This window comes from Aspergillus stella-maris (genome assembly GCF_047715825.1).
Source record: "Aspergillus stella-maris strain CBS 113639 unplaced genomic scaffold BDV14scaffold_63, whole genome shotgun sequence".
NCBI classification, from domain to species: Eukaryota; Fungi; Ascomycota; class Eurotiomycetes; order Eurotiales; family Aspergillaceae; genus Aspergillus; species Aspergillus stella-maris.
In genome coordinates, this window is record NW_027396857.1 from 114,597 (window position 1) to 137,514 (window position 22,918).

Sequence of the window (22,918 nt, forward strand, 5' to 3'; positions counted from 1 at the left end):
CTCTCCATCATGTTAACACCAACACAAGTCCATGATCGAGTCGCATGTCAAAGCCCACGCACATTACTAAACTCTTATCTGGACAGACACTCAACGACCTTTCATACTCCATGAGCATGTCTGGTTGGGGCGCGTCAGACGCATGGAGGGGAGGAGAAGGTGGTGGTGACGAGACCAACGGAAACTGCGGTGCCGAAGAAAACACTGGTGGTGGTGGTGGCGGCTGGAGAGGTGCTGAGGCATCTGGTAAGTTCTCCGATTATTCGAGAAGTCCTCTTCGTTTCTGCCATCGACTAACCTTCCTGATCCATTAGGCTTCGGCAACGACGAGAACCAGAGCCCCGGCGGTTTCAACAACGACGGTGACTTTGGCGGAGGTGGTGGCAGTGGTGGGGACAATGCGTGCAGAAAGTCAGTCGTTATCTGTCTATGCAGTATGCGGAATGCCTAATGACCTCATTGCAGCTGTGGCCAGGAGGGTCACTTCGCGCGGGAATGCACCGAGCCCCGCAAGCCTCGCGAGGGAATGGCGTGTTTTAATTGTGGCGAGGAAGGGTAAGTAGTCACTTGCTCTTATGTTACTTTGCCCTCGCTGATGACAAAAAGCCACACCAAAGCTGAATGCACGAAGCCTCGTGTGTTCTCGGGAACTTGCCGCATCTGCAGCGAGCAGGGCCATCCCGCCTCCCAGTGTCCGCAGCGTTCTCCAGACGTTTGCAAGAACTGTCAACAGGAAGGTAAGATTGTTGGCTCTGCTTGCTTTGAGTATACTGAACATGGTTCACAGGACATCAAACGATTGAATGCACCCAGAACCGCAAGTTTAACCTCAACCATATTGAAGACGTCCTCCCCGATCAGGCCTGGGCCGTCCTGAGAAAGGCGAGCAACGAGAGGGATTTGAGTGACTTTCGCGAGGTGAAATCCTGCCCTCCGGGTACGTTTGGCTCACAGCACAATCTCGCTAACACCATCCAGGGTCTCAAGGTCTACTCCAAGGCTGCCCCCAACGCGACGTTCCTCGACATAGAGAAGCGTATGCGTGCTGAGAACTTCAGCTTCCACCTGATCGCGATGGTAAGGCACCTGCACGGCACTTAGATAATCACTAACGGCGTTTACAATCAGGAAAGAGAAACCTCGAGCTGCATCAGTCTAATCAACCTCCAAGGAAAGCTGAACTGCACCTATGTCGTCGGATATTTCTACAGCCCGAAACCTCAGCGTGCGAACCTTCGTGACCGTTGGCCTTCCTCGGTCGAAGACAACCTTGAACGTCTCCTGGACGCTGGTCTACCATACGACCGACAGATTCCCAAGTGCGGGAACTGTGGTGGTAAGTAATTCCCACCGCGCTGCATTTCTTATCTTAATATTTTCAGAAATGGGACATGGGAGCCGCGGTTGCAAGGAGGAGCGCAACGTCATTGAGCGTGTGGAGGTCAAGTGTGTCAACTGCAACGAGCCAGGCCACCGCGCCCGCGACTGCACTCAGCCCCGTGTCGACAAATTTGCCTGCCGTAACTGCGGGTAAGTCAAGCCCAATCATATTCCGGCCAACTGTCTGTCTTCATGGCTTTGGGATACAGCTGACGAGACTAGATCCTCCGAGCACAAGGCCGCTGATTGTCCAAACCCTCGCTCGGCAGAGGGAGTCGAATGTAAGAGATGCAGCGAAAGTAAGTCAACCTTGTTTACTACATTATCATTGCCAACGGTTATCAGTGGGCCACTTCGCGAAGGACTGCCCGCAAGCGCCTGCGGCGCGCACTTGTCGTAACTGCGGTTCGGAGGACCATATTGCTCGCGACTGCGACAAGCCCCGCGACGTTTCTACCGTCACCTGCCGTAACTGCAACGAGGGTATGTCAAGCTCTTGCTATCCCTGACCCAACTGCTTGTCATCTTACCAAGGCCCTACTAACACTCGCCTTCTGTCATGGCTTAGTCGGCCACTTCAGCAGAGATTGCACAAAGAAGAAAGACTGGTCAAAAGTCAAGTGCAACAACTGCGGCGAGAGTAAGTTCCTTTTCCCTATCCACTGCCTGAACCTGATCAAGTCGCCTGCTAACACCTCTCCCTCATAGTGGGCCATACGATTAAGCGCTGCCCTCAAGTCGACTCGGCCGCGGACGGAGGCGACTTCAGCGGCGGTTCCTTCGCAAACAACCAGGACGATGGAAGAAACAATGAGGTCGCGAACATATAGAAAGAGGCTCCCGCTGCTGACGACGGTTAGGGCGCCGGCAGAGGCGGCGCTGCCTGGTGATTGTACAGAGTGGTGGAACAAAATAGGGCTGTTGATGAGTTAGTGCGATGTGGATTTTGATTTTCGACTGTTTACTGGGGATGCTTATCATGGAAGGGTTATTGATGTCGTGCAATTGTTTCTCGATTCATTGATGGTATCTGTCGCTTATAGTTAACTTGACCAAGATGCGTTTCAATTTGCTATGTAACATTTCCTCCTTCTAATTGCGTATTATGCTGCGTGTGACAAGCCCAGAGATATATACCATATAAAAGGTAAGCCTAACAATCTAGGTACCTAACGCTCCCAACCCTTATTTCATCAAAGCAAAGACCTCGGCCCCCTAACACCAAAATTCGACCTGCCCCAAATCCCCGATCCAAGAGGCCGTACACCACCATTTGCCAACCCAGGCCCCGTGGTCGCCATCCCAACAACAGAACCAGGATCAGGGCCAGAACGTGGAACAACCCTCATCCTAGCCCAAAACCCCAACATCCTCAACAACCCTTCCTTCCGAAACGGCCTGCGCAGAAGGTCATCGAATCCTTGCCTTTGCAGTCGCTCGTCCTCGCCACGTATAGGGCTAGGCATTGCGACGATGGCGATGATGGTGTGTTTGAGATCCAAGGGTCGGACGTAAAGGGTTCTCTTGTGCGGAGTATTTCAGTTGCTTCAATGCCGCCCATTACGGGCATTGAGGCCTGGGCACGTGGTTTGGCCAGGAATAACAAATATTAGCAACACAAACCCCAAGGGCCGTTGCTCATTCCACTTTGGGCTTCTTAGTTTTGGCCTGCGGGCGGCGTCGACGATTTGGATGTTTATTTACCCTTAACGCTGCTATCGCTTCTTATTTCTCTGCTTTTTCACCAGAGGAATGCAACGAATCAGCAAAGAAAATGCCATTGCTCACTATGAGCGACAGAGATAGCTATGATTGGTGAATTGAATCGGATGACTAATCGGTATGAATTGAAAACGAATGAAGGTCTTACTCTTCTAACTACAGTCTATAGAGCTTTAAATATCTGGCCAGAGGCCTCATTAGATCCCGAAAAGGTAGTATCGTATCCTCCATCGTATCCTCCATCGTATCCTCCATCAATAGTGTATGCAAAGTTGAAAGAACGAGGCGCTGTGATATTGGCTTGGCTGAATAATCCCAAAAATGAGTTCGCCTTGGCTGACACTCACTTTGCCGTGCGAGCTGCTGATCATTATAGCCAAGGTGATCAAATCCGAGAAAGACCTCAACGCATACGGAAGATCCTGTCGACTTCTCTACAACCTAACAATCGACCATCTCTACCTCAATAATGTCAAGGAACACGGGAGCTTTGCACTTTTCTGGGCAGCAGAAAATGGGATGATTGAAACGGTCCGCAAGTGCCTGGCGCAGGGAGCGGATGTCGACCTGAGAGCTCCGGCGACGTCAGACTGGGCGACCGCGCCTACAATGATGGGCTCTGCTCTCTGCTTCGCCATAGCATACGGACACAAAAGCATTGTCCTTTTTCTCCTCGACAACGGTGCAGATGTGAACCTCCGGGACGGCTACTATAGAACGTCGTTGCGTTTCGCTAACGGACGGGAGCCTTTGCTAAAAATACTGCTTGACAGAGGCGCAAATGTCAATTCTCGAGACGGGGTGGGTCGGACACCTTTGATGACTGCGGTCAATGACGACAACGTCAATTCGATATTGTTGCTTTTACGGGCCGGTGCCAGAGTCAGTATTAGAGACAACCGGCACTTTTTCATGCTGTGGAGCGTAACAGCAGCATTGCAGTGATGAAAACGTTGATAGACCACGGAGCTAAGATCAACGTTGTTGACAATGACGGAGAAACACCACTCTCGGCCGCGGCATACCACGAATCTGAGGAGCCGATCGTGTTGAAGCGCTGATCAAAGCTTGCTTAATCGCAGTCCAGCAATACGAGCTCGTCGCAACCTTGGTATTGACCTAATAGAAAGGGTGAAACTCTTGGACGAGAAGGCGAGAATCAACTGACACTTGACTGCCAGCATTATCCGTATCTAGTGTGTGCCATCGTACCTAGACTACAGACAATGAAAGGGAACGTCTGAAAACGATCCAAGCAACAATGGAGCGGCAGTCAATCTCTAAACCAGATCGCATTGTCAAGATTCTTGTCTTCGTGGGATGGTGATGATAATATCGGTGTTGCCTCATGTGGGCATAGCTTTATTATGTCCAGCAATTATAGACATAGGGAACGGAGAGATGTGAGCAGCGGTTGGTCAACGATGGGACGAAGATGCTGTCTCACGATACTTGAGAGTATCACCGACTGCTTCTCAAGGCGTCAAGGGAAAATGCTATCGCGGGAGTTTTTTGTTCTTCGAGATGATCAATACCGACAAGGCCCCATCGAACACGAGCGCTATCGATGGTCAATTGGAAGCCAACAGGGGCGGAAGGCAAAAACCCAGGCACGGCGATAGAGCTTGGGGCTAAATCCCTAATGTTGAAGGTAAAGGTAAGAACCAAGGGTGTCGAAGACGTCCAAGGTAGATCTATCGGGAAAGCACGACCAAAGACTGCGAATTCACACCTTGAGAGCCGCGAAAATGGACCGCAGTGCTATCGTTCGTTCTGAGCCAGGTGAAAGAGGCATCGTCAAGTCTCAGGACAGAGGGCTGACGAACAAGGTGCACACTTGACTCGGCCGCAGAACAACAGCCCATGGCATGGTGCCACCCACCAGTGACCCGACTAGCACATCCTGGACACTTGATCGATTGGGGTTCCCAATCTGTGACAGCATGTGTTAAACAAAAACAGACTATGGGATACTCTCAACAAAAAGCACTGTCCAGAATGGAAGAATCGCGAACGCACAGGCAAGGGCTGAGGGTAGGGCTTACAACCAAGTTGGCCTGGAGTTTCGAGTCAGCCTCACCCCAATCAAACACCCAACCAGCATCTCATGATCTCATATATCGGTCGACCTCGGTCAAAAGATCTGATACGAGTCCATCGGCTTGTGAAAATGGACCCCTTGCACAGTATTTGTACCTTCTGGAACGAGTGGCCCGGACTTAGTCATCGGCATTGCCTGTCGTCCCAGCGGCTCAACAGAAGTCCCAACAAAAATGCCAAGAGCGTCGGATGATGCAAATGCTTCTGCTGGGACGAAAAAAATACAACAGGACTCGAGATAAAGACTTTCAGTTTGCCCTTTGTGGTTCAAGGGTGATAATTTTTATTCTCGAAAGTCCTCTCTTGCGCTTCGACAGGGGACCTCTAACTTGTATCCCCTTCAACTCCCAACTCCGGATATAGTATCCGACTGAAGCCCTACTCCGTCGACGGTTCGACTGCACAGCATGGCCGAGAGCAAGGGTACAGCAGGGCAAACCCCGAAGAAGGCGACCGTGTCGAAGCCTCACATCACCGAGCTACCGATAACATGGTCGAACTGGTATCAGCATGTCAATTGGCTGAACTGTACTTTCGTCCTCTTTATCCCACTTCTTGGATGCATTCTTGCTGTTGGGACGCCGCTTAGACTCAATACGGCTATCTTTGCGGTTGTTTACTACTTCAATGCTGGGCTTGGGATCACTGCTGGTAGGTCAACCTTGCTCGGTATGATCGCCGGCCATTATACTAACCGTTCTACCTAGGGTACCACCGCTACTGGGCCCACCGCTGCTACAAAGCATCTCTTCCTCTCCAAATATACCTCGCTGCTGTTGGTGTTGGTGCAGGACAAGGCTCAATTAGATGGTGGTCTCGTGGTCACAGAGCGCACCACCGATACACTGACACCGAGAAGGACCCATACTCCGTCCGTAAAGGCTTCTGGTACTCGCATATCGGGTGGATCGTGATGAAGCAGAACTACAAGAAGGTCGGAAGGTCTGACTCGTCTGATCTTGACAGCGACCCCCTCGTCATGTGGCAACACAAGAACTATATCCAGTCGGCACTGCTCATGATCCTCGTGTTCCCGACTCTCGTCTGTGGTCTTGGCTGGGGCGATTGGAAGGGTGGGTTCATATACGGGGGTATCCTTCGCGTGTTCTTCATTCAGCAGGCGACAAACTGCGTCAACTCTCTTGCCCACTGGATCGGGGAGCAACCGTTCGATGATCGGAATTCTCCTCGCGATCATATGATCACTGCCTTGGTCACCCTGGGCGAAGGATATCACAACTTCCACCATGAATTCCCATCTGACTACCGCAACGCAATCGAGTGGTACCAATATGACCCAACGAAATGGATGATCTGGATATGGAAGCAGGTCGGGCTCGCATATGATCTCAAGGAATTCCGGGCGAACGAGATCGAAAAAGGCCGGCTGCAGCAGATGCAAAAGAAAGTCGATGCCCAACGCGCGAAGCTGGACTGGGGTGTCCCACTGGACCAACTACCCGTGCTGAGCTGGGATAATTTTGTAGCTGGATCGAAGGAGCGGGCGCTTGTTGCGATCGGTGGTGTTGTTCATGATGTTACGGACTTCGTGAAGGAGCATCCTGGTGGTAAAGCGTTTATCTCATCGGCCATTGGCAAGGATGCGACGGCGATGTTTAATGGTGGAATATATCGCCACTCGAATGCGGCTCATAATTTGTTATCGACGATGCGGGTTGGTGTTATTCGGGGTGGCTGTGAGGTTGAAGTCTGGAAGGAGGGCGTGCTGGATGGGAAGCAGATGAAGGGGATGGTGAGGGCTGGCGAGCAGGTTACTAGAAGGGCGGTAACTGCTTTTTGAAAGAAAGAATTGCTAGACAGAGGAGAAGTAGCGTGTATTCATGCGCATAAAAATTCCGTGTCTTTCCATTTGAAAATGTAACCGCGGAGAGCAGGTGCCCGCACCGTCCACTTAACACTTTCGCCGTTTGTCTCCCTAACACTCGGTCATCCTCTTGACAGCGGCACATCATTGACAATTGGCAATCTTCCCAGCTTCTAGCTTCATCACCATAAGTTGCAGTCGGACTAGACATACCGCATGAATACCTCTTTCCCCCTCAAACACGACAGCTCACTACCATCTCAACAACTTGCCGCCAAGTTGACCCCGTCATGAGAAACAGCCTTCTGCCTCCAGACAAAACCACAACTCTTCCTCATCATCAAGTACTTATCGGGATTTAACGCGCGGTTAATGATCATCACGCAATAAATAAGAGACTATTGACTTGTACTTCCCTCTCTTTCTATTTTCGAGGCCGTTGACTGACCTTTTTAGCACGCAGCATCTAGAACCAACCCGCGTCGCCCCCATGCCCATCTATCCCACTTCAGATAACAGTAACAAAACAAGTTACTCCAGAAATCCGGATTCCCCGACTCGATACCGTCCCATCGTCCTGTATCGCGGTCGGATACACGGGTGTTGCGGATGGAATTGAATCCGGATTCCGCCGCCCACGGAGAACCAACAAGCTGATACAGATCATACAGTAAGATAGAGAAGTGATAAAAGGAACATAAATGGAGACTTCCACTTCGAGCTTCCTATCTTCAGACGGGTTCTATCCCTGTGCTTGCGAGGTAGTACTCTGTACGAAGGCGCTCCTCGGAGATATCGCCCTTGCATATACAAGACCAGGGCGCTCAAAGCAAGGCACAAAAAATATTTCGTCCAAGTTCGCCCACGTGGTATTACATCGCATGCGACGACAAATTATCCACTCGGTTCGAAGATTCCATTTTGATAAGGAAGGAGCCAGACATCAAATCCCGAAGTTGGAGGCTCTCGGGATTCTAGATAAGCTATCCACAATCAGCGCGGGGTTCCGGGTTACAGACGGCGATTCGGATACTTACCCCTTACAAATGGTAAGCTTCATTTCCGGCGGGTTATCGTGTGAGATTAGCACTAGACGGTTACAGATAGAGTCAGGACAACCGTTTCGACGGTATGGGCGCGGATGCTGCAGGCCTTTGTTCCGCGCATTGCTCCAGTGGGGTGTCTGGGTAGTTGATATATAACGCCTCAACCTTCCACCTTGGATAGCTCTTTCCGGGCTAGGAAATTGAGGTTGAAATTCACATTGAATAAGCACTGTCGTCCTGTTCATCAATCCAATCCAGAACCCCACGCAATTTCCATTTACTCTGCAGATCTTCTACAATCATGGCCGCAACAACACCGCGACAGGTCCGCGTCGCAGTCACCCAAGCAGAGCCAGTCTGGCTGGACCTTGACGCGACCGTTGAGAAGACCTGCACACTGATTACTGAAGCTGCCAACAACAAAGCGCAATTAATTGCCTTCCCTGAATGCTGGGTTCCTGGCTACCCAGCTTGGATATGGTAAGTTCCTGGTCCTTCTCCGCAAAGTAAACATGCAAATTGCGCCGCTGACCGTAGTTGGATGCCTGTTGAAAGGTCCCGACCAGTAGATTTCGATTTGTCAACTCAGTACATGCGCAACGCGCTGCAAATTGACTCTCCGCAGATGGCCAAGATCCAACACTGTGCCGCGACGAACAAAATAGTCGTTGTCATCGGATTCACGGAGAACATCCACGAGAGCCTCTACATCGCGCAAGCAATCATAGGCAGCGACGGGAAAATCTTGACAACCCGAAAGAAGATCAAGGCTACGCACATGGAACGCACGATCTTCGGCGACTCTCCCGGCGACTGCCTGAATAGCGTGGTCGACACTAACGTTGGCCGCGTCGGTGCCCTCTCCTGCTGGGAACATATCCAGCCGTTGCTAAAATACCACACCTATGCCCAGCGCGAACACATCCACGTCGCCGGCTGGCCACCACTCTACCCGCACTCCGACGACGGCAATCTATACTCCATATCCATGGAAGGCACAGCCGCTATCTCGCAGATCTACGCCATCGAGTCGCAAGCATTCGTACTCCACTCGACTACTGTCCTAACACAGCCTGGGATCGATAAGATGGGAACGCAGAACGGCGGACAGATGAATGTACCGGGAGGCGGAAACAGTGCCATTTTCGCACCAGACGGGAGGAAAATGACAACTGACTTGGCCCTGACTGAGGAGGGTATCTTGTATGCGGACTTGGACTTTGATGAAATCTCCAAGTCAAGGGCTTTTGTGGATGTTTGTGGGCATTATAGTCGGCCGGATTTGCTTTGGTTGGGGGTAAATACGGGTGGGCAGGAGAAGGTTCGTGGATCTGAGGAATAATGTTGGTACAGTGGCGGATGTGGTTTTGGGACTGGAATTATTGGATTTGTATATATCTTCTATTCCGAAGCTATAATTATTACTGCCTCGTCAGCACGAGCGAGGATGATAGAACTACGTGAAATCAAGGGCGCCAGACACCCAAGGCCCCAGGTTCATACTGGTCTATTTGCTACGGATGCAACGAATTTGGAGCAGGCTCTACGGTGCTCATGGAGTGCATCTAAAGCACCTACGCTAGTTGTGTTCTCCCATCCTCCTCCGGCAGGGAAACACCCACAGCTACCCTCTTCTTGCAAAGTGTTTCCCATTTTACCCCAACTCTCCCTCCAGTTGTCAATGGCCCTTTCCAGTCCATAAACGAGTAACAGTACCAATCTTTTTGCGCCTTCCTCCGCAACCATTATGGCAAGAGACTACGAGTACTGGTCTCCCCACGAAAAACGTCGTCTTCTGCTTCTCCACGACAAAAACCCACGATACGGGTCTTCAAGGTTTGTGGAGATACCTTGCCCCATAATTGACTTTATACCCATTGTACTTCCATTGCTTCTGTCTTCATTGTCAACCTGCTAATCACACGCTATAAATTAGGCGTTCGGAGATCAGTTCCCAGGCCGGACAGTGTCAGGAATCACGGGTCGATTCCTCAGGCTCGTGAAGACAAAGTCGAAGTAGGACAACAATAATGACGCGGAGGGCAGAATAATCGGTGATTCTGCTTTGAGTGTTACTCATGCGAAGCGCTCTGCCGCCACTGCCGATTGCGGGAAGAACGGATCTGCGGTTGATCTAGAGTTTAAGCGCGTGAAAACCCTCGACAAAACGGACAGCGAGGATGATCTCTCCTGCGATACCAGCAAGCTTAGCGATGCCCAGTCTGAGCTCTTTAACGACGCTGATGATGGAAGCTAATCTTTAATATCGTCTGCACGTGTGCCTTGGTGGAAGCTGAAAAGTAAAGTGCAAAATGTGAAGGCTTTGGAGGGGTAAACTGGGTTGGCTCTTCCACGATAGAATCACCCTACCTTCTTACCAAAGGGCAAAGGTTCGAAACAGTAGGTACTAGTTATAGGACCCGTCTTGGTCGGGTTGATGGTCGAAATCAGAAGACCTGTCATTGTCCTGTAAGTTATACGCAGGGACTGCGTTTTCTCGATCTAGGAAGACTCCGTATATACAGTTCTGGCAGCCTAAGAAAGCGACCACTTTGGAGGCTGTAACGAGTTGATGACCTGTCTCCAGGGCCCATCCGGCTCTGGGGATGAGGATACTACTATGATTAGGGGCTTGAGAAACATGGATTAGAATGTCATGCAGTGATATGAGAAACGTAGATATCCCAATGCTAGATACAAAGCGTAATTCGCGAATGTGCGGAGATCAAGGAGCCATGCGCCGAAGCATACCGTTAGGCAGAGCCACATTCACGGTGTCACCCTGCGATCGTCCCAATACAGCTTGTAAAGACATCACATTGGCTCTGCCAGGGTCCCGAAGTTCAGGAGTCAGAACTCGAACTGGCTGCGTTGGCTGCGGAGGCAAATCAACAGGCTGAGAGTGTGATTGTACCGACGTGCGAGTAGCCGTGGAATTGGTATTCGTAGAACTACTAGTCGTAGAACTACTAGTGGACGTGCCTTCCTCATCTTGGTCTGCTCTAACCTCAGCTTCCGCATCTGATGTTTCTTCATCCTTTTGGATTTGCTTCAAATGTGCCGTCAGCCGTTCAAACTCGTTCGTCTGGGCGAGCAGCCGCTTTTCCACCTCTGCCCGGCTTCTCACTGACTCATAGAAGTGCTCCTCGAGTAGCTCGAGCCGGTTCTTGATTTGTTGTTTCTCGATCGCATCTCGCCGCTTGTCCGATTCTAAATTGGCGATCAGATTAGTGAGAGCATCTCCGTTTTTCGTGGACGAGGGCGAGCGTTTGGAATGAAGGTATGTAGATATTTTCTCGACAAAATCTGCAGCGAGCGCCTCGGTAAGAAGGGCCGAAGCCTTCTTCGGTGCTGGCACCGGGGCTTGTGTGTTGGTTTGAACGGCGGCGGAAATGTTGCGTTTCAGTGCTGCAGGTCTGGTTGTGGTGGTATGGTTGCCTGTGTTATTTGCCTGTCTAGTCGACCTCGTCCCCGCTGGCATAGCACCGCGAGATGGCTTTGAGGTTCCAGGCTTGGGTCGAGAAGATTTTTGTATTGCGGACTTGGCTGGAGACGATTGCCTCCGACGGGTCCTAGGACGCGTGTGTATATCCTTGGTCAATTCGGCAAGCCTTTTCGAGGTCCGTCGATTGGTGTTACGGCGTGGGTTGGTTCGAGAGTAGGTTATTTGAGGGTTCGGGCGGCGCAATCTATCGCTGAGCTAGGTGAGAGATTAGCAACTGCAAAGGAGTTCGACCGAATGTGATGCAGACTCACTGGGCAAACACCGCCATTAAATCTTATATTTCCAGCATCATCATCCGTGGCCTCCTCGCCACTGGCAGGATCACTAGCAGCCCTCTTTCGCAGACCCCTGAAGTTCTCCCTTGTGCGTCTGGCAGGCTCTCCTGTCGCAATCTGCTCCTCGCCCTCGGTACTGCTTGCATCCTCATCGCTGCTGCTTTCGTTGTTGCTCTCGGAAGAGTCCTGGTCTGATGCTTCCTCATTAGTCTTCTCATCATCATCTTCGCTATCTTCCTTCATCGAGTCGTCGTCTTCTCGTGGCGCATTTACCCGGCGCGACCTCAACTGACGGCCTGGGATTCTCGGTCTTTTCCTCGCTAGAGATTGTATCGCTTGACGGGTTGAATGCTTTCGCGTGACCTTCTCTTGGATGCTGTGATCGTGCGTAGTCGACCGACCGTACACTAGCCGGTTGTATTGCGTATACACCGCGTCCTTCGATCGATCGGAGAAGTACGTCTGTACCATGTGTTACACGTTAGTACTGAATTTGAGGCCATGGACATTTGCCTCAACACGGAACACAACGCAAAGAAAGCAATGGCGCCGACACTGATATCAACCACCCACCAACTGCGAAGGAACATACCTGTTGGAACTTCTCCCATGTCATGCGTGGATTAGCGTTGCGCAAGCGGCACAGACGCTCTTTCTCCTTGTCGGTCCAGGATGGACTCATGTTTTAGGTTTGTGGATGTTTGCTGCGGCGCGTCGGGGTTGCGACGCGCGTAGTGGTGCAACGTCAGAAACTGAAGATTGATAATGGAGACAAATGAGCCTTTGAGGCCAGGCTATAGGGGATCGATAGGAAAGGATTCGTAACAGAATAGAGTGAAGAAGACGAGGAGAGGATTTGCCCTGCGACTGGTAACGCAGAGCTGCGCCTGTGCAAACGCAGTTCGAAGCCGGTGAGACAGGGGTCGGTGACTTGACCAGTGGCTGAGTAAGCGTCTTTGTGGGTTGGATAGCGGCGAAGGGGTGTCCATAGTCTTTGATCCATGGTCAGTCGTAAGACGTTTGAGATAGTGGAAGGGTATGGAGTGGTTGGGAAGGACAGGCAGTAATGGGCGTGGTGAGGGGCATCTTCACAAGCGGTAGAAGTACCACAAACAGAATTTATTGGATGCGAGTCACCCGAAGAAACGCAGAAGGAACGCAGGGATGCCTCGGAAGAGTATTGAGAATTGAATTGGTGCAGACCCTTATATATAGCCTGTCTAGCTTGAAACCTGTGCCAGCAGAGAGGCATCGTATTATATGCACGATGCAGGCTGTGCGACGAAATTTGTTACCAATGGATATATTGCGAAGGAGTAGAACTGAGTGGATAACACTGCAATACAATCAAGAATAATTCATCTTCCCCCTCTGAAAATAAATACTGGTGTTTTCTGCAAGACAGCTATGCCAGCTGGGTGTTCTCTAGATCCTCAAGCCTCGAACGGAACCCCGGAAGCTTTCTTTTTCCTCAAGGCATTAAGCCATCATCCTCCCTATCCTCAGCTAGCCAAAACTGCCTCTCAGCCTCGTTGAGCTCCTTCTCCAGTTCCTCCGCCCTCCGAGCCCTTTTGTGGTACCGCTCTTCTGCTCGGCGAGCTCGTCGCTGGGCTTTCAGTACCCTTCGTTGGAGGTTCAAAAGGTCACTGTGATTGTGTGTGACCTGCGTCTTGGGTCGTTCTGCGTCAATTTTTCCGCTGGAGCTGAGTTGTCTTGGAGTGGGATAGATCTCGGTATGGTCGTGCGAAGCCTCGGCAGCGGAGATATCTGGCGATTTTCCGACGGATTCTCTGGGTTCATGAACGGCAAGACTTGATCTGGGTGTCCCTGTTTCTGAAGGGACCGGAGACGGGGAAAAGGTGTCTCCCTTCATAGTCATTCTCGTCAAGGGAGAACCGGACAGTGTATGATTCGAGTCTGCAGCAGGTCCTTCTTCAATGCGTGGGGAAGCAGCGCTGGTCTCGACAGAGGTCGGAGTCCGCGGGTAATTCCTGTACGCGACCCAGCCGTTCTTCTGGATCCTAAACGAGAACTTGGGTTTATTAGCACTTGAATCACGAGTACAGGCATGTCTGTATGTGAAGAGGGTTCCTACCGGACTAGCAACAGGCGTCGAAAGGGTGTTCGTGTTCTTTTTTGTCGGAGTCGCGTTCACGTTGGGGTTTTCCACGGCCACGCCACCGCTGTCTCCGACATCATTCTCATCTTCGGAATCGGTGATCAAGATGTATTCCGGCGCTGAGAGAGATGCAGTGCCAGACCCAGTGTTGTAGTTGTGACTGTGATTGTGGTTCGGCTGGTAACCTCCTTCTCGTCCCTGAGAAGCGCGGGACTCCCGCGCCCTTATCTCAGTAGAGTACCTGCATTGCAACGCGCTGAGAGATCGGCCTGGGAAATGACCTAGCTATTTGGATGATACGCGTTAGACGATGCTCAGAGCCCGCAATAGGTTTCGACCTGGATAAAACAGGGCACGAACCCGATAGAATTCGGACCAGGTGAGGTTGCTGTTCGCTTGGGGGAGGGTGATGAGCTGGTTGGTTTCGCTGTCTGACCAGTAAGCTCTCAGAAGCTCGGAGGGGCTAGACTGGACGTTTGTGTTTTGGTTGGGGAGAGGCTGTGTTGGTGGGTTGGAGGGGTACATTGTGCTGGGTTAGATGATAAGATCGTTGGTGTTGCCTGGTTATGCGTATGGGGCTTTGATGTAGTTGAATGTGGAGGAGGCTCAACAGGTTGCAGACAAAGATGAGGGTGGAGGGGCAGGTCTGGCGGATTGAGGGGGATGGAAGAGCCCAACATGTGAGTAGATTTGTGAATTATGCCCTTCACAACCAGCACAGCCGCAGGAATAGCCAAAGACACACCACTATTTCTTCGCTTGTTGCGCTTCACCTATCCAATGTTGATGGCTCTGGCTGCAGAGCTGCTGGATACCATTAGATCCTGATACATAATAGAAATATCTCAGGGCTTGAAGATTGCATTAAAGTAAGTCACTGCCTACCTACAACTAACCCAGGGCGCATAGTTGCTAAATACATCAAAATTCTAGAGTACACTCCATCTTCAAACCCCGACTTTGACCCTGGTAGTAAACACAAGAAAGCCACCCGTTCCAAATATCATCAAATAAACAAAACGTTCACAACGCCATCAAAATAATCAGACTTTTCAACGCGGGAGGGTTGAACCCCTGCCGTATCATCGGTGGGCTGACTGAACAGCTACATCCGAACAACATGTAGTCTGACCGATGTCCTCAGCAGGTTTCAAACCAGAAGAAGCAAACACCAGATCATGCTCCGCAGCCCGGTGCTCAGATCCAACTTTTTGGGCCGCAGGAACATCCGTCCAAACTGTCGAGCTAAGAGCAAAAGTAGTATGAACACGTCTGTTCCGGCGTTCAATATAGTCGCTCTTGTCCTTACCAGCCAAGCCATTGCCCTACTCACCGTCCGAGTCATCGTAATTGAGCTCGTTAATCTGCCGCTGAGCAGGCTCATGGCTGAGAGTCTCGGGCTCGCTCTCCTCGATGGCCGGGCGGGATTCATTGCTCGTAACTTGAGACGTATTCTCCTGGACAACCACTAGAGAGGGATGACTTGGAACCTGGGGCACCTCCGCCTGGACAACCGCGCGCGGCTCGTAGCCCTGAACCTGAGGCCTACTTCTCTCAGGAACAGCCCGGGGACGAGCACCCATGACCCTGGGATCATGGCTCGGTACAGACGCCGGGGTAGCCTGGGGGAAGATTGGCGGCAGAGTCATGTACCGCTGCGAGTCGAAAAAGACTGGGCTCTCTTCTCCTAACCCCAGCATTCTTTCCCGGTTCATTCCCCAGCTCCAAAACTGTCCCAAGGTAACTCTTCGATAGTGCTGGGCGCTTGTCCCTTGTCTATTGGGCGCGGGTGCGGGATGCTGAGAGGCTGGGGTTGCATTCGCAGGGCGTGATGACCTCGAGCCTCCGCCCTCCCTGTTACGGCAGTAGCGCTGCATCAAAGCAGTGACGGATCGGTGGGAAAAGTGATACCGCTGCAGCAAGTATGTTAGTCATGGTCTTCAGTAATGTAGAGAGGGTAAGTACATACAACCTGAAAGTCCGCCCAAGGTATATCGGGATGCCGATCACGTAGTTCGCACAATCTGATAGTCTCCTCATCTGTCCACCGCTCGCGAGGCTGGCGGCGGTAGCGGCTCGGAGCCGAGAAACCGGTGTTGGGATCGGTGTTAGACTGCATAGTTCGGCGGTGAAACGGACTGTAAGATCGGTGGACTTCGGCAGAGAAGGATCGGGAAGGACGGTGCTTATATAGACGACGAGAGTGCGGACAGAGGCAGGCACCAGGATCTAGTGCCCAATTTTCAGACATTGTGACGCGCAGACAGAGTGAATGTTTGGCAGTCTCTACTCGATCACGCGCTATGTTGTATGGAATAGAACGAACTAGATTTCTATGATGTCTTTGTTTCTGGACGGCGGGGGGACTATCTGTGAAGTTCATGATCCCCGCTAGCGACATCGGCCGGGGCTCTAACCACTCCGCCTTCTCCCCCTTCACGCAAATCAGTGGCGGATGACCCCAGCCTCCCCCATGATGCCCAAAGTTGTCCATGAAGCTTGACTTCTCTACCTGTTCCTTCACTCCGAGTGAGTCATAACGATATCTACTCTGAGGATTGCGCCATTCTTGCAGAGTTTGCACCGACTTCGCAGTGAGTTGTGTGGTTTCTTGTCAAGCTGGTCCCAGGATCGCGTATTACAGCTTTTCTGCGGCTTAGTAGCAACGTTTTCAAGGACGTGAAAGGTTGTGTGCGTGCAGGAAGCTGGGTTGGGCTGTCCGCGGCTATGCGGGAGTTTCCGCTCCGCTCCGCTTCTTCGCCAAGACCTCATGCGTCTGCAGGATATAGTCGAATTCCGATCATATTGGAAAACTAAAAGTAACGTTGAATTGTTGATAAATGTGTATTGTAGATAATGTACAGCTAGGCCCTCCCCTGCGCAGAAGTTGTGTGGTGCTCAGATCCCTAGTTCATGGTTGATATATATTATGCAGGGCTTCGTCAAAACGACGTACAAGAAATGCCAGAGCGAAAATAATGGACGATGGAGTACGAGAAATATTAGGTACAACTACAAGATCGGTACTCTTATAAAGCACCACACATTATCTTGTCGGAATAAGTAATTCCATACTTGGATTTAATTGAACCCTAACCCTGCCATCCATTTCCCCTTAACCTGGATCGAATACAAAAGCCGCTCCATCCTTCCATGCCTATCACGAAAGTGGCAAAACTGCCCCAGAAGTTCTTCCGCGCTCACATATTGACTATCCAAGTGTTGTCTCAGCTTTGCTGCTCTTCCCTCCCAGAAACGCCGGGCGGGAAATTGACTTTGTCGTTGAAATGGTGGAGGGTTTGCATGAAAGACGACGGAAGTAAAGGAATACAACTGGCGCGGAGAGTTGAAAAGGCGCCCGAGGTTTGAACTCGGGCGAGTTTCCTGTGGAAACTTGAAGATTTCTGTGTGTTTGGATATGATTGGCAAGATGGTCGTGTCGGAGATTGTGGATGGGTTTCGGGAGTGGGTTTGTCTGCATTAAGGAGGGGGAAGCAGCGGGCAGAACAGTGCTCGTTAGTCTCATGGATGCTGTTCCAGAACTACTTCTGGTAATTGTGGTGTTCTTCGTGACTGCCTTCAAAGCGTCTTTTCTCTTTAAACGAGAAGAGACATGAATTCGCTTAGTACTCGTGGGGGGTCGGCGTCCGTGGCCCCCGTGGACGGGATTACCACTATTGTTGCTAGCACCAGTATCACCCTTCTCGTCGCTGGTGACCTCGATGGTATTGTTTCTGGCGCCTAAAACAGAACTTCCGGGGACGCGTCTCTCTCTGCCTGCTGACGGCGAGTCGTGGCGTCCGTGCTGCGAGACGCCGAGCCCCCGAATGCGAATAGTCGCCTCTCCTTGTCCCTTGGCACCCAACGTGTTCGATAGCTTGGTAGGGTTAGGATCTGTAGTAGGACGTTCCCTTTACATCTTATCAAGGATTCTGTAGTATTGCGATTTCATTGCCATGCTCGACCTCACCGGAAAGAGATTCAGCTAGAGGTATTGGATCAATTGTTAGCGAGTTGGAGGCAAATGTTTAGTGGTCAAGATAGCAACGAGAACGGGGAACACTTGACAGTTGTCGACTCACTTACCCGATGAAACTCGTTCCAGGTCAGAGATGCGTAATTCTGTCGATATGATACTAGACGACGTCTTTCCTTCTCTGACCGCCGGTGTATAACATCCCACTTATGTCGTGGCTTTCTTTTGTTGTTTGGTTGAGGAACCATTGTTGCCTACCTAGATAAGGTATATTGGGTGAACTGGATGTCGCCAGTAGGAGAGTCTTTCCTAATTGTCGTCGTGTCAGTGAGGTGGCTCGTAGCATTGAAATAATGTGAGAAAATCATAGTGATTTAAACAGAAGATAAGCCCACTATATCTGGCTGGCGGTAATTGTACTAACAAAGATAACCTCATTGAAGGAGGTTGAACAAAACGGTTACTCTTGTTCGGCGTGTAGGATAAGACAACCTCTTTATGTGGTGCCTCATGTTGAGAGAATACAACTGGGCAAGCTAACCCTCTTTTGGGCGTTTCAAGACATGCAAGTCTGAGGCGATCAGGAGAAACTAAAAAAGGAAAAAAAAAAAGACAATACAATGATTATCTCCAAGGCCTGTAAGATTGTTATTAGAACTGACTGAATGTCGATGCTACAGAAACCCTTAAGTCCCCCTCCTGCTTTTCCCTTCGACATATCTAGATCAGAGCGTGGATATACAGAGTCCTACCTGATGAGAAACCATCATTTGAAGCGTACTTTCCAGTCTGACCAGTAAGATTGAGTTTGGAGTATACAGGTCTTGCATGAGTACACATACATAATAATCGAAATTGCAAAGTCCAAATGGGTGTCTATTCAGTGACAAGCCATGATGCTATTAAATCAAACAAAATCCACAGCAGGTGCAGATAGTAGGCCATTGGGAGACACCCTAAGTGCCAAACTTCTTAGCACTGACGAGCCCTGACTTTTGGCGCAAAGTTGCCAGGCGCGACAGCAAATCATTAGAATAATTAGCCTGTTCTGCCTTCTTCCGCAGCTCCCTAGATAGCAGTTCATTGTCATTGGCAAGGACCTCCTTCTCCCGGGTCAGAGATTCCATGGCGTTGGTCTGCTCAGCCAGTCTTGCCTCAAGCTCAGCAGATTTCCTCTTCTCCTCCTGGAGTTCAGCGACGTGTTGGCTGTTAAGGGAGGGTACCTCCGCTGCATGCTCCTTGTAGGCAAAACGTAGCAGTTTGCCCAGAATCTCAAGGTCAAGATCTCCCATTTGTGTGGCAAGATTCCGTGTAGCGTTGCCATAAGTATGTAACCTACTGACGGAGCCCGCTGAATCCTCCAATGACTCGATTCCTGCGGCTTTATTGGCCTCGCTTGGCTCTGCGGCGTCCTGCGCAGAAAGGTTCCAGCCTGCGTTGGAGATCTCCAAACCGGGCTCATTGCTCTCTATTATGTCCGGAAATAGTGCCTCGGTGCCGGTGATACTCTTAGATAGTTTGGGATCGCTCGATTTGATCGTCGATCTGAAACCTTTGGATGGTTAGTTCTATTGGAAGTGGCATCCTGGAAGGAGAAAGAACTCAGCCTACCATTATCTCTTTCTTTGTGCTGTAAAACCGAGAAGGGACCGTCTGTGGCGCCGGTGGTGCGTGATAGCTGCCATTGGTGTCCGCTCGTTTGATCCTCACTGGGACCGGTTGCAGGTACCTTTATTGGATACTCCCGGCGACGGAACTGTGGAAAAGCATAACATGATCAGTCTATGTGGGAGGGAGGAATAGCAAGGCATATGATGTTCGCCTACCGGCCTAACATGACCACTGAAATTAATGTCGCCAGTTTGGGAGTCGCTAGAAACGGAACTAGAGCTTTCTTCACGGGGCCTTTTTTTAGGGTTGGAAATGGCATTCGGGGCTGCCGGTTCCTCCTGGTCCTCGTCAATCACGTTGTAGCTGGTCTCTTGGCGGGTCCTTGTGCGTTCTGGAGTATTCGTACCATTGGTGCTGCTAGGACGCTTCCTCGGGGAAATTTTAGCTGTTAGTAAGTTGGATTCGGCGACAAAGTTAGAGTCAGAGTCAGAGGTAAATTCGGAGGAAGTGCCCGTGTCTTCCTCCTGATATCTGATGACTTCGAAGAATCGCCTCTCGACGGCCCCTTTGGATCGGTTGGGGAATTTGGATAGGTATTTCTGTTTAGCAGAACATTGTGAGCTTCTAATGCAATGCATGTGTTTGGAGAGTACGAGGGAAAGGGTGCCGCGTCTGGGGGGCTCAGTGCACACCGGGAGACAGTGGGAGACCAAGGTTGGATGTAGTGTTGAGGAATCAAACCTTTGCAAACTGCCCTGGCGTAAAGTGGGGATTCAACTCATGCAGCTCTTTGATGCGGGCATCGTCCTTTTCAGTCCATCTTACACGGATTTGAGACTGGGACATAGTGGTGAGACCTGAAGAAGGGACTTGCGATATGTTGAGCAGAATGCTACTGAGTTGCTTGAATCGCGAGGACAAGATAAGTAGGGTAGCAGAAGCAGAAAAGGGAGATGGGTTGGATGGGAGGAGGGTGTCGAAGGATGTGTATGTTGATTTGGAGGGGAAGTGAGAGAAGTCGGCGGAGCGTGGCAATAACAGGCTAGCAAGGAACAACTTGCACCCAGTGCTCTCCGAAGGCCCTGAACGCGCCGTTGACGTCTCCCTCACCACCTTCTATCATACAACAGACGCTAGACCTGACCTCCCGGGCCTCCCCGGCTGTCATTGTGTATCTTCGTCGACCCTCAAAGCCACCCCCCATTCCGGGTTCCTCATCACGTTCACCTTTCGAGCGGCCTTCCAACTAGCCGAATAATCACAGCGGAACCATTGGGTTAGATGCCAGGGGGTCGTCTAGTTCCCCCAAACATTTGAATAACCTCAGAGTGGCAGCTCACGGTGTCCGAGTAAACAGACAGCACGGTCATAGCTTTGGGTCTGTACGAAGCAGGTTGCGGACGTGGTCAAGATTGACTGTCGCATCTATCCATTCGATTGCCTCACACATGTATACGGTCACTCTCATCTCAAGAGTATTGTGCTTATTATTTCCGTAGGGTAATATCCAAGAACACTGGACAAACTTTGTCAGGCTGCGAGCTTGCGCATGGCGAGAGTTTTTAGGGCTAGGATAAACTACTGCCTGTAACAATTGATGGTTCTATATGCTATTTCGAAAATTGGCAGTCAGGTAAGATATGCTGGGCAGATTTTCGAGGTGCTGTATACCATAGTGGCAAACCGCAAACACAAAAGCTTCTTAACTTTCACAACTTCAATGATAACCAGGTTTCGTGCCAACCCCAAAATAGTATATCCTACGCAAGATCTCTACAAACAACAGTGTAGGTACATAGAGCATCTTCTAATAAATCTTGTCAAGCTGATCAACGGGAGCCCTGCTTATACATGTTGCTTAAACATTGCATGAGCTCCACTATAATAAAGTGGCAGTTGTAGGGACAAAGAACTTTAATGGAAGTTGTGATACTAGCTTTGATCTCTACACGCCTGCACCTCTATATAAATAGTAATCAGAACAGCATATATGGATCAGAAGAATAGAGGTGTGAGACATTGTTGCCATACTAGAGCTGTCTTGTGTGGTCAAGTTGACTGCCCATGGTATCCAAGAGAAACCAACATATCAAGTCGCCAGAATCGACAGAAACCTCTGGTGCGTGAAAGGGCTATCTATACTGTTGTATATATAGTTCGGCCTTGAATAGTATATACAAGAAACGTTGAAAGTCACATCAACTTCTGTAGCAGGTACGACTGAGTAGTTACACGTACATTTCTAAACCAATCTATCCACACGTTGAGCCTCCCCTCCTTTCCCCCGACACATTCAACAGATCATCAAATGTATGGTTAGACGGCCTTGCTGTTCTCATTGCCAGAAGCCTTCACCCCCGATTTGCCAGTGTCTGGAATTGCTGGATATAACCTTCCTGTTCCTTCACTTTCCGAGACAGAGAATCCTTCTCCCTTACTATGTCCCTAACATGACTTCCGAGAACCATCTTTTCAGCGTCAAGTTGTTTGATCTGCTTGTCGCAGTCGGCCTTAGTAGCCTTAACCTCACGATTGCAACATGCGACCTCCTTTCCTAGCTCGGTAAACTTCGCCGCGATGCCCAGAATTTGAGTCTTCTGTTTGTTTATGGTCTGTTGCTCAAAGGACTTTCCTCTCCCCTTCCGCTGCATGATTGTCGCCAGACGACCAATATCCGGCGCCAACTAATTGTAGTGTTTCAAGAAGTCGCGCTCGAAATTCTTAAATGCCTTGAGAGCCTCGATAGCCTTCAGCAGCCGCTCAAAACTGTTTCCTTTCGCCAGTCGTTGAATAAGTTTGGAGTCTGGCCGATGGGTGACTCTAGTGCTGCCATCAGCGCGAGTAGGCGGTGCCAGCGGCATAGGTGTGATTCTATTATAGACAATGTTTCCATGGCCTGTTCTGCCCTGTGCACTATCAGGAAACAGCCCTCCGAATTTTTCTGGGTTTATTGCTGAGGTGGCAGTGAGAACAGGCGTATCTGACGACGGATCTACCCCTTTACCCTCTGGTTCGCATCCCACATCCGGGGATCCGTTTTGGCCCGAAAGCTAGGTGGTCTTCTTGTGGCCGTGATCTTGCCCGCTCTTGCAGCAACGAAGCCAGCGTTGGGGGCTGGAATCCCAGATAACCAATTGCAGCATCTTGGATCTTTTCTAGACGCTGGTTCTGGGTGGATGTTGGAATGGGAACTTGCATGAAGGCGGCGACTAGGGTTCGACGGCGTTGTTGCTGCATCACTCTGTGGCTTCGATTCGGTTGATGTCGGTGCCGAGTTGCTAATCCTTCCTGTCATAGTACAATCGGCCACTCCCTGTATCTGACTGGGCCTGGCTCGACGGTCCACTGAAATGTCCTGC

General features: G+C 50.6%; 9 protein-coding genes across 9 annotated transcripts; 4 read left to right on the top strand and 5 right to left on the bottom strand.

The window, feature by feature from the left end:
• Window positions 1-2,468: 2,468 nt before the first annotated feature.
• BDV14DRAFT_180311 (uncharacterized protein) lies at window positions 2,469-3,238 on the bottom strand. Its single transcript, XM_073769896.1, has one exon. It carries the CDS (start codon window positions 2,844-2,846, stop codon window positions 2,574-2,576), a length of 273 nt encoding a protein of 90 aa, XP_073624488.1. The 5' UTR covers window positions 2,847-3,238; the 3' UTR covers window positions 2,469-2,573.
• BDV14DRAFT_123294 (ankyrin repeat domain-containing protein) lies at window positions 3,135-4,305 on the top strand. Its single transcript, XM_073765943.1, has one exon. It carries the CDS (start codon window positions 3,424-3,426, stop codon window positions 4,045-4,047), a length of 624 nt encoding a protein of 207 aa, XP_073624489.1. The 5' UTR covers window positions 3,135-3,423; the 3' UTR covers window positions 4,048-4,305.
• Window positions 4,306-5,467: 1,162 nt separating this feature from the next.
• On the top strand, window positions 5,468-7,276 carry BDV14DRAFT_123388 (acyl-CoA desaturase). Its single transcript, XM_073765944.1, has 3 exons — window positions 5,468-5,853; window positions 5,910-7,128; window positions 7,198-7,276. The coding sequence occupies exons 1-2, from the start codon at window positions 5,610-5,612 to the stop codon at window positions 7,001-7,003; spliced, it is 1,338 nt and encodes a 445-aa protein (XP_073624490.1). The 5' UTR covers window positions 5,468-5,609; the 3' UTR covers window positions 7,004-7,128; window positions 7,198-7,276.
• Window positions 7,277-7,376: 100 nt separating this feature from the next.
• Window positions 7,377-8,403, top strand: BDV14DRAFT_123405 (uncharacterized protein). Its single transcript, XM_073765945.1, has 2 exons — window positions 7,377-7,435; window positions 7,491-8,403. The coding sequence occupies exon 2, from the start codon at window positions 7,729-7,731 to the stop codon at window positions 8,227-8,229; it is 501 nt and encodes a 166-aa protein (XP_073624491.1). The 5' UTR covers window positions 7,377-7,435; window positions 7,491-7,728; the 3' UTR covers window positions 8,230-8,403.
• Window positions 8,035-9,493, top strand: BDV14DRAFT_123281 (carbon-nitrogen hydrolase family protein). The gene is made up of 2 exons (XM_073765942.1): window positions 8,035-8,553; window positions 8,629-9,493. Exons 1-2 carry the CDS (start codon window positions 8,375-8,377, stop codon window positions 9,413-9,415), a joined length of 966 nt encoding a protein of 321 aa, XP_073624492.1. The 5' UTR covers window positions 8,035-8,374; the 3' UTR covers window positions 9,416-9,493.
• A 1,305-nt stretch (window positions 9,494-10,798) lies between these two features.
• Window positions 10,799-12,535, bottom strand: BDV14DRAFT_203715 (uncharacterized protein; the record flags this gene model as incomplete). The annotated part of the gene is made up of 3 exons (XM_073774343.1): window positions 10,799-11,773; window positions 11,830-12,315; window positions 12,446-12,535. 3 exons carry the CDS (start codon window positions 12,533-12,535, stop codon window positions 10,799-10,801), a joined length of 1,551 nt encoding a protein of 516 aa, XP_073624493.1.
• Window positions 12,536-13,324: 789 nt separating this feature from the next.
• Window positions 13,325-14,497, bottom strand: BDV14DRAFT_203716 (uncharacterized protein; the record flags this gene model as incomplete). Its single annotated transcript, XM_073774344.1, has 3 exons — window positions 13,325-13,885; window positions 13,949-14,257; window positions 14,333-14,497. The coding sequence occupies 3 exons, from the start codon at window positions 14,495-14,497 to the stop codon at window positions 13,325-13,327; spliced, it is 1,035 nt and encodes a 344-aa protein (XP_073624494.1).
• An 800-nt stretch (window positions 14,498-15,297) lies between these two features.
• On the bottom strand, window positions 15,298-16,223 carry BDV14DRAFT_203717 (SANT/Myb-like DNA-binding domain-containing protein; the record flags this gene model as incomplete). Its single annotated transcript, XM_073774345.1, has 2 exons — window positions 15,298-15,885; window positions 15,942-16,223. The coding sequence occupies 2 exons, from the start codon at window positions 16,221-16,223 to the stop codon at window positions 15,298-15,300; spliced, it is 870 nt and encodes a 289-aa protein (XP_073624495.1).
• Window positions 16,224-18,904: 2,681 nt separating this feature from the next.
• Window positions 18,905-22,210, bottom strand: BDV14DRAFT_203718 (uncharacterized protein; the record flags this gene model as incomplete). The annotated part of the gene is made up of 4 exons (XM_073774346.1): window positions 18,905-19,500; window positions 19,560-19,704; window positions 19,775-20,158; window positions 21,998-22,210. 4 exons carry the CDS (start codon window positions 22,208-22,210, stop codon window positions 18,905-18,907), a joined length of 1,338 nt encoding a protein of 445 aa, XP_073624496.1.
• Window positions 22,211-22,918: the final 708 nt, after the last annotated feature.

Excerpts from the sequence above, each read along its gene's own strand:
- BDV14DRAFT_123388 (XM_073765944.1), top strand. The coding sequence starts at position 5,610 with ATGGCCGAGAGCAAGGGTACAGCAGGGCAAACCCCGAAGAAGGCGACC. Across the intron at positions 5,854-5,909 it reads TGGGCTTGGGATCACTGCTG|GGTACCACCGCTACTGGGCC; the intron begins GTAGGTCAACCT and ends CGTTCTACCTAG.
- BDV14DRAFT_180311 (XM_073769896.1), bottom strand. The coding sequence starts at position 2,846 with ATGCCTAGCCCTATACGTGGCGAGGACGAGCGACTGCAAAGGCAAGGA.
- BDV14DRAFT_123405 (XM_073765945.1), top strand. The coding sequence starts at position 7,729 with ATGGAGACTTCCACTTCGAGCTTCCTATCTTCAGACGGGTTCTATCCC.
- BDV14DRAFT_123281 (XM_073765942.1), top strand. The coding sequence starts at position 8,375 with ATGGCCGCAACAACACCGCGACAGGTCCGCGTCGCAGTCACCCAAGCA. Across the intron at positions 8,554-8,628 it reads GGCTACCCAGCTTGGATATG|GTCCCGACCAGTAGATTTCG; the intron begins GTAAGTTCCTGG and ends GCCTGTTGAAAG.
- BDV14DRAFT_123294 (XM_073765943.1), top strand. The coding sequence starts at position 3,424 with ATGAGTTCGCCTTGGCTGACACTCACTTTGCCGTGCGAGCTGCTGATC.